We start from the raw sequence: 9,625 nt of genomic DNA, 5'->3' as shown, positions 1-9,625 counted from the left end.
AAAGATGATCTGAAGTGTATTTGCACACATTTATCTTCACCCTATCGGCCACCAGTTACCCTCCACTTCTACCCTTTCAATTTAGTAGTTCAGGAATATCCGTGCCATTTGGAAGGCTCTAGAAATTTTGCCCTGTGAGCCTGAAGCTTACTTGTGTTCTGTCCATGTATTAACAGTGATTTACATTTGCAAACGCTTGTAAAGTTCTAAAAACATTACTGTCTTCAACACAAAATTATTAAATGTAAATTTCGGTATACAGAATTAAAAGTTTAATTGGAATTCAGACATCATCTTCATTACATACTTCCCTTATTATCATAGCAGAATGCAGCGTACTGACAGAAGACTTACAGATGACAAAGTGGAAATTTCATGGCATAGTGCTTTACAGACACAACACAAAACTAAACTGCTAACCCCTGACCTAAAGGGCCACAGTCCTCCTCATCGTGCTTGCTTCTCTTGGCTGCACTTCTGTAGATCTCAGTCAGATTGCTCCCTTCTTATTACAGAGAAGGCTGAAACGCTGTAAATGTTTAGAGGCAAAAGTTATTTATTAACATTTGCTAAGCTGTTTGTAAATGGATTCAACGGTCCTGTATACATACAAGCATTCACAATGCCTTAAAATACCCGTCTAGGTTGCCAGTGACAATGAGAACGATCTAAGCATATTTAATGTGAGTCTTGAGAAATTAGTAACAATGCCAACATATAATACTTTTTGTGTTTCCTCTACAAAGCAGAGTATCCCGTGGTTTATCACTAATAATTTCCTTAATAATTATGATTACAGAAGATTGTTACGATGATGAAAACTTTAGGAAAGGTAGGCCTACAATTTTATTTATTACAGATATGGGGCTCTCACTTCCTGACATTTCATTACATGGAAAACATTTTTTCCCCTTCCAAAGTCAAGATATTATCACTCTCAGCCCACTCTCAGCATTTCTTCTGATAGCTTCCTTCAGCATCCAGTGAGACATCAGAGACATCCCTCTACGGAAGGTGAGACGTAGTGCTGGACAGCTCTACTTCCCAGTAATACCATCGAGTCCACTCAGAGCTGGCTGCTCATATCTGGGAGGAGATGTTTCTTGAGAAACTTCTGTATCTCCTTCCAAGAATGCTCCTGTGCGGCCGCATGTAGAATAACATCTCCCCCCCAGCTGATGCTCGGGATCACATAGGGGATCCTTGAGGCCGAGCACAAGGGGGCATAGGGAGGCTCAATCAGGTGACCGGCCCCAGGGTAAGACAGCAGAGTCCAATTCTTCTTCCCACTTTGTATCAGCTGTGCTGTGGCTTGATGAGCGTGTACCTTGCTGTTGAGATTCTTATCATCTTCTCCCACCACGAAGAGGAAATGTCCCTGAGCTTTTTCTATGGGAAAACAATATTTGCTATCCTTATTTGCAGTTTCCTCAAAGGCTCGATAAAACTCTGCAAGTCCTAAGGCATTGGTGGTCACAAATTCTATATTGCATGGTACGGGCTGGTCGACTTGATCGTGATACACATGTGGGTCACTGGTAACAAAATTGGGCCCATTGATAAGTACAGTGGCTTTTATTTGTTTTAGGTTAATGGCCATCGAGAGTCCAACTTCTGCTCCTTTGCAGACAGAAACAACGCCAACACCTGGGCCCAAGACCTAAAAACAATAAAAATGAGATGCTATTTTCTCATTAGGAAATCCGCAATTTCAAACAATCAAGAACTTCAACAAGGAATAGTAACAGGAAAGTTAAAAAAATAAATAAAGAACCCACCCAGATGCTTGCATGTCAAGTAGCTAGAGTCCTGCAATGTGGTTTGTTTATTTAATTGAGATTCATTCACTATAGATATCTTGGATTCAGTACTATGCCTAGTTCTGAGTTTAAAATACTTTCAAGAAATATCACGCCAGGACTAGAAATGCAGGTCTGTAGTGAAGTCTTTCTCCAGCATGCAGTAGTCACCACAGGATACACAAACAAGAACCAGTGTAGCCAGGAAAACAAGCAAAGCCAATGTCTTATTGCAAATAGCATTAGTTAGGGAGTAAGTAATGAGGAATGAACTTCCTACAGAAAGAGACATGAGCAAAGGGGGGGGAGGGGTAGGACAATGCATGGAACTTGAATAGAAAGCTTTGATCTCATAAGATTTCAAATCAGAGTGTCTCAATACACGTTTTATTGTCAATCATCAATCTCGCCCAGCAAAGGAGCAATATCATTTCATGTCTTTTCATCTGGCAACTACCTGCCAGATGAAAAGACAGGAGGTGAGGACCATAGGGAGACACCTAGATTATTAGAGTATCACAAATTCTACAACAGTGTATACAGATAGATCAGCAGGATCAAAGAGTCTCAGTAGGCATGGGCTATAAATTGACTTTTCACACATTAAAAATGGAGGCAATAAAGAGTAAAAGTGATTCAGGTGTGCTAGTTACCCAGAAAAGACATTTATGCACAATTTTAAGGCTAATATGACCTTGATTTTCGGTGGCAAAGTGATGTATCCACTCTCAGGGGGTGCATTTTGATGCGTCTGAGCTTATTGTTTTTTGCTACATATCTATTTAGTGTCTGTTGTAAAGGCCAACATATTCTACTCATGGATAGATTTTCTCCTCATTCAAAATAACACACAATCATGACATCAAAGTCTGAGTTTTTGACAGTTCTATCTTAAGCCGCTGACACGTTGACTTAGTGCCTGAAACACAGCTATCTTGTGCACTAGCAGATAGGACCAGAGAATTGCTGATCAGGAACTCTACATTTTCCAGAAAAGCGGCTTGTGGTGGGCTAAATATTAACATAAGGCTGTTTGTTTGTTTTTGCTTTGTTTTCTTCTCATGGTCTAGCACTCTGGGGATAGATGACTCAGACTTCAGTTCTGGAAAACATGTTCACAAGTTGTTTGTTTATAGATGCAAATACATACAACTTCTGGGGCTGTGGCAATAACTCAGTCAGTTAAGTGCCATGCAGTATGAGGACATAAGTTATGCTCCCAGAACCTATGTAAAATCATCAGTCCTGTGGAGACGGACACAAGAGGACCCTAGGTTCACTAACTAGACAGCTTATCCTGATAGGGAATCTCCCGGCCTCTAATGAGAGACTCTGTTTCAAAACCAAGGTGAATAGCTCCTGAAGAACAATGCTCAAGGTTGACCTCTGTCCTCCACAAGCATATGCACACTAATGCACACACACACACACACACACACACACACACAAGTGATCACACTTTCCCCCCACATACAGAAACCTGTACACAAACATCCCTCCCTAGTACATATAGATTGTGTGTGTGTGTGTGCATACACATATATAAATACACATTTACACACACACACATATAGAGGGTGGGAGGGGAGTCATGATAAGTAGTTACAAGTGGAACATGCAAACCAGAAAGAGGAAAAGACAGCTGTTCTCTGTAGCACTAAAGACAGCCTTGGCAGAATCTCACTTCGAAGTTAAGGTAAGTCACATAGCACTGCAGTTAATACAACACTGGGATAAGAGTAGACTAATGAGCTTAAAATTACCTTAGGATGCCTCAGGAGAAACTTTACACCTTCTTCAAAGTACTCTAGATCTATCTTCTCCAGATGAGAAGGCAGGTCATCATAGGCCCAGTAAGCCAGAGCAAAGGCTGCAAAGCCATGACTGGCCAGAAGACTGGCCCGGAATTCAACCAGTCCACCAGTGCTCCCAAACAAGTCAACGACCCCTGGGAAGGGACCTTCTCCTGGAAAAGAGTGACATAAAACAGGTCACATATGTAAACAAGAAGGAAAGACAACAAGAATATAAAGCCAACAAGCACAACTGAACCTTGGTATTAATGCGTAAATTCTCAAATAAAACATTCAAATGTTCAGCCTTGTGTCTGGGGCAGAAGTGAAGCCTTCTCAGTATACAGGGAAATGTAACTTGTAGGTATCTTATTATAAACTACATGCACTGACACATTTAATTCCTGAAGCCTAGAGGAGGGTTCATTTCCATGGTCTTTGAGTAAAGAAAATCATAAAAAAAAACAATGTTCTGGGGCTTCTTAACCAATAAAGGGTACAAAAACTGAGCTTTAGGAAATCTATGAAAGTCCTAAAATTAGATACAAAATATGTCTGTTTATATGTGCTTTCCTTCGAGAAACACTACAGGCTGATTAAGGCTATCTCCAAAGGCCACCTAGGAGAAGCAGAACTTTTCAGAAAGGTCCTAGTTGGAGATTTTCGTGTCCTTGAGGGTGAGCCCTCACAGGGTCTAGTTAGACAAACATTCTCTCTTTTTGAGTGAAGGACATAGCTCAAGGATGTCTTTCATGGTTACAATGGCTAAAACATCTTGGAAGAGCTGCAGCTCAGGAGGTCAGTCCTGCAACACTTGCATAACATGTCTACTCTCAGGGCTGAGAAAACAACAGCAACACCAAAAGTTTAAACACCCTTCTCTGTTACATCCCGCTAACCACTAGCTGATGAAACAGCTGGTAAAACCTCCCCTCTCCGAAGACGGGCACGAGGAGCTCTTTCTTTTTATAGTTTCTCTTCCTTGCAGTCTAGAGTACAGAGAAAGAGGAGGGATGCCAGAACATCAGTCCACACTCACTCAGAGTGGACAGAACATTTCTCCATAAACCAGAGCCCACCCACAGTGGTTATCATAAATGCCCTGTCCTGAAACTTGATTTTAGAACAGGAAGATTGGCCATGTGCATTTAAACACTGGCATCACACGAAAGGGGCACGGATGAGTTTTTAATTGGCTGTGTTTCCTTTAGTGTGAGAAATGAGGTGACACAGTACGTCTTGGTTTACAAACTGCCAGGTAAGTACACTAACAAAGATGATGAGCAGGAGGGAGGGAACGATGAAGGGCCTGAAATGTTTTGACACTTATTTCAACCTCTTTGTGGCCAAATGATCTCATCCCTCCTTTGAGCTCCAGCAGATCATTTGATCCAAGAGACTTTACATACCCAATGTCCCAGAAGATAGCAAATGACACGCTTAGTGCCAGCAAAGCAGCCTGAGGCAGAGGCCTGAACCAATACACATGTTTTAAACAGAGGTGGGATACTAAGGAAACAAAACTAAGCACAATGGAATGGCTGATATTTTTATTCTGGATATAAAAGTATACGAGATTGTTAGTGCAAAACTATAGTACGGTACTTAAGCTGAACGTCAATATGCTATTGCTCCTGAAAACAGATGTGTGAGAGTCTTCAATCAGCCAGACTTGAATGAACTACATTTAACCTGCATCCAACTCTTCAGAAACCTTCCAGTGCAGGAACTCTGCAACATGTAGGCATACCTATAAACAAGCTTCAGAATGGTGGAAATGAAACTTGGATTAGAGTGGAATATGGCCTATTTCTTGTTCTGAACCAACATTAACCCGGATTCTCAGGCAGGATGGTGAGATCTATATACCAAGCTAAATTCCTAGAGGCACAAGGCATCCCAAAAGGGAAACAATGATGACATACCCAGAGTTATTCTACTCACCTGGAGGCAGAAAGAGGGCTCCCCGGAGGCGGCCTTCCTTTACCTGGATCCTGGTGACATCAGGTGCCACATACCATCTTTCCAAAGTCAGGCTGTCCATTGGCGGACTGACAACTACACCTTTTATGGGAAAGTGAGGCTCACGGAGTTCTATGTGGACCTCGTAAGGGATGGTCACATCTTTCTTTGCCAGTCGACTCAGCAGCTTTTCGGGTTTCAAGGACCAGAAAAGACCCATGGGGTGGACGCCCATATAGTCTCCTCCAAGCGAGGGATCCTGCTCCAGATCCACCTCCCCTACCTCGCTAGCCCGGTAGTAGGCCTTCGACGCAAACAGATTCCCCTTCTCATCTCTCAGGGATGCCTGAAGGCACACCACCTGAAAGGGCTTCAGGCCTGTGACCCGGATGTGCACAGGCTCGTCAACAAGTGTGCTGACAGGAGTGGCTGTCACCTTGGCCATTTTCGCAGTGGGAACCTTGAACAATTCTCTGGGGATATCTTCACCAAAACCTCAAAATGAAAGAAACAGAAATGAAATACAGCGGCAAAATAAAGTTAATGAGTGACGGGAGGGACCAGGAGTCAGACCTCTTATGATTCAGTTTCAACTCTGCATTGATTTATTGCAAATAGACTGTGATAATTTTGTAACGCAAGACACCCGAGAGATTTCAACAGATTTCTAGAAGCGAGGGAGCATGCGGGTGAGCACTAGAAGTTCAAGCGTCACTCCAACTTTGCATGCCTGGTATCAGGACATCAAGGAGGACATCTCACTCTGTCATCGTTCACAAGTCTGGACCTGGATGGAGATGTGAGGCTGAAAACATGCTAATTGCCTGAACAGCTCCCTGTACGGGACAGGTAACACCACTGCCTAATCTCTTCGATGGGGACATGTGTGTTCTGTCTTAGAGAAAAGAGATATAACTGTCACTTTGATTTTAGGATTTATACAGTCCTAAAACAAAATTGGGAGCACACAAGGCCTTCAACTACACAGAAGGTTTGCTGAAATACTTACTATATTGCTCTTAAATGTTAACACAAGAGTGGCCAGTCTTCCCAACAACCAAAACTATCATCAGATTTTGATCTACTTATCTGATTGCTGTGTTGTTTTCATTGTAACTCATTTTGCTGAGAATGCCACCCATCTAAATGAATCAAACTCCAGCATGTGACAAAATAGCTATTCCTAGCAGGCAAGAAAATTTCCCTCCTACTCTGCTATTCACTTATTATAAGACAGCAAAAAGGAATCGCACAGAGAGATGTGAAAAATAAGAGAAAAGGGGAGTATGCTTTTGATGGGTGCTAAGATGGAACTCTGAGAAACTCACTTCAGAGCATGTCTCTACTCGTGCATGTCTACAGGGCATTACCAGAAGCCGGACAGTGCATCAAAGATTGGCTGCAGGGACACATACTGAGATGAATCCCTGGGGGGCTTTCAAGCCTTCATTTAAAATATAGCAGCTGCCTTCCAAAGAATGAAGGCAGAGGAGCAAAACCTGTGTGTGTGTGTGTGTGTGTGTGTGTGTGTGTGCGTGCGCGTGAGAGAGAGAGAGAGAGAGAGAGAGAGAGAGAGAGAGAGAGAGAGAGAACTGATGGGAGTTGACTCTCTCTCTTCTTCCACCATGTGGACCCCAGAGATAGAACTCAGCTTGGCAGGCTTGGCAGCAAGTTATTTTATCCATGGATAATATCTCTGGTCCTCTTTTTTCCCCCAGATATTATTTTCAGACAATACATCTAGAATCTATTTTTAATATTACACATAAAGGTTATAAAAACTCATGGATACAAGAGGAAAAAATCACTATAATAGAAAGAGAAGTAGTCCAGATGTTGGAATCATCAGGCAGCAAATAGAAAGGAGCCAACAGATATAAGAACAGCTCATACTAAACTATGGAGAGAAAAATCAAGACGAAAGATTAGAACACTTGAGACATGGGAAATATTTTAATATATATGGTTTAACATAGAGTATAAATTCTCTAATAATTGGCACCTTAGAAAGACACATTAGATATTGGCTCAGGAGAAATGCTTGCAAAAATTAGATCTGAATTTTCCTCAAATCATTGAAAAGGACCATGCTACTACAGTCACAAGAAATGTAACAAACAGGGACAAAAACAGCGAAAGCCCAGTTGTCATTATAGTCAAACTGGTAGCACACACAGCAAATGATAATATATCCAGAGAAAAGTGGCAATGTTATAGAGGAAATGAACAAACCTGAAATAACAAGCAGGAGACAATAAACCCTCAGTGCCCAAAAAGAAAGAGAAAAATAAATACAAGCAAAGTGCCTGAAACTCCTCACCTAACAAATATACACATCAAAAATGAAGGCAAAAGGAAGAAATTTCCAGAGGGAAAAGGAGAAAATACATCTGCAGTTAATTATATTTCAAGACATGAACTATGTGAGGGATGTTATTCCAAGCAGACAACTTAATGCATCTGAGAAACAAAGAACAAGAACACACTTATTATCTGGGTAAATATAAAAGCCCTTTCCAAAATTTCATCACTTAAATAAATACATACATGAGCTTAAATACAGTTAAAAGTCTATAGGCTGTTCAAAATAAGAGTAACTATGTTATGAAGGCTACACAAAAAATACGGCATAGGTGGAAATATGATAAATGTGCTGCCTTTATCGCTGTTTTTCAAATCATATAGGGTTTCTGCAGGTAGATAATGATAACTTATAGTACTTTATCAAGATCCCAATGGGCTAGGAGATGATAATTATGAGAGCTGCCAGATGTTAGAGTGACTTATTTAAGCATATTTAAGGAACAAGTGACATAGAAAGGGATACAGCCAGTACTCACAGCTGTGGGACAGCGATGACCAGAAATGGCGAGGTGCTCAGGGTAAGGTCAACTCTGAAAACCCGGAGGCTCTGAAAACGTTAAGAATACCGGCGGCGTTTAAAAACTACAGCCTATCCAGTCAGAGCTGGGAAACGTGTCTCCTCAACCAGGCATCAGTTGGCTGAATAGAGAAAGGTGCCTAAGAAGACCTTGGAACTTGGACTTTGGATAAATGCCTGAGCTAAAGATACTAAAAACAAAAGCAGCAGGGCCGCTACTGTGGAAAGGCCCCAGCAAGTCTTTCACTGCAACACACTCCCCTGAAACTACCTCCTTTGCTACCGTGTGGCTGGCGGGGAGCTCCTGGGCACCCAGGGCTGGGGAGACTGAAGCGGAATGAAGCTAAGGCAAGCCTGGGCTGCGTAGGGAGATCCTGTCTTGGATAAACAAAGGAGGAAAACACCACCAGCAGAAAACACCACCAGAGAAATTGTCTCTAGCACAGTGTGTTGTTCCAAATGAAAGTTTCAAAGGCCAGGGAGTAAAATCATCTGAGATTCGCTCTTGCACATGTCCTAGAATTAATGCAGAGCTGGAAACACCACTTCCAGGATATGTGAGCCTCCTGGTGGTCTTTCTGTACGAGCCTGTGGGGTTTCCTCGTATCACAGCCGGAAGGGCAAGCAGCTGTAAGCTATAATCTCTGCCATTCCCTATCTGTCAGAGAAGGCATTATCCCCCATTAGATTTCAAGTGGGGAGAGCAGAGACTTTTTTTTGACAGTGAGGTAAATATCAACAGGGCAAAGAGGGAGGGTATGAGATATATCTATACACTTTTGTGTAGCAGGCTCTCCCGGACCACCAGCCACCGAATCATGATGCCGAGACTTATTAGTTAGGAATTATTAGTTTAGACTTGTCCCAGTAGCTCTTGTAATTTATTTTTTTATTTTATTTATTTACTTATTTATTTTGGTTTTACGAGACAGGGTTTCTCTGTATTGTTTTGGAGGCTGTTGGACCAGCCCAGCCTCGAACTCACAGAAATCCGCCTGTCTCTGCCTCCCGAGTGCTGGGATTAAAGGTGTGTGCCACCAACGCCCGGCTGTAATTTATTTCAACCTGTTTCTCTTCATCTATGCTTTGCCTTGGAGCTCTTTACCTTCCTTTCATTCCCTATGTCCTACTTCCCTGCTTCCTCCTTATCTGGGTCGCCAGACCAGTTTTGCAAGTCACATCCAGAGAGG

General features: G+C 42.1%; 1 protein-coding gene across 1 annotated transcript; it reads right to left on the bottom strand.

Moving 5' to 3' along the window:
• Positions 1–257: 257 nt before the first annotated feature.
• LOC101835789 (bile acid-CoA:amino acid N-acyltransferase) lies at positions 258–7,084 on the bottom strand. The gene is made up of 3 exons (XM_005078713.4): positions 5,537–7,084; positions 3,563–3,765; positions 258–1,660 (listed from the first exon to the last, which is right to left on the bottom strand). The coding sequence occupies exons 1-3, from the start codon at positions 5,997–5,999 to the stop codon at positions 1,067–1,069; spliced, it is 1,260 nt and encodes a 419-aa protein (XP_005078770.1). The 5' UTR covers positions 6,000–7,084; the 3' UTR covers positions 258–1,066.
• Between the last annotated feature and the right edge of the window lie 2,541 nt (positions 7,085–9,625).

Source organism: Mesocricetus auratus, unplaced genomic scaffold, assembly GCF_017639785.1.
Source record: "Mesocricetus auratus isolate SY011 unplaced genomic scaffold, BCM_Maur_2.0 Super-Scaffold_6730, whole genome shotgun sequence".
Taxonomy (NCBI): domain Eukaryota; kingdom Metazoa; phylum Chordata; class Mammalia; order Rodentia; family Cricetidae; genus Mesocricetus; species Mesocricetus auratus.
This window is presented reverse-complemented; position numbering and strand designations above follow the sequence as displayed.

Bases quoted from the DNA above. Each gene is read 5' to 3' on its own strand.
- LOC101835789 (XM_005078713.4), bottom strand. From the start codon at position 5,999: ATGGCCAAGGTGACAGCCACTCCTGTCAGCACACTTGTTGACGAGCCT. The intron at 3,766-5,536 runs GTGAGTAGAATA...ACTCTTTTCCAG, and splicing joins AGCCCTCTTTCTGCCTCCAG to GAGAAGGTCCCTTCCCAGGG. The intron at 1,661-3,562 runs GTAATTTTAAGC...TATTGTTTTTAG, and splicing joins TTCTCCTGAGGCATCCTAAG to GTCTTGGGCCCAGGTGTTGG.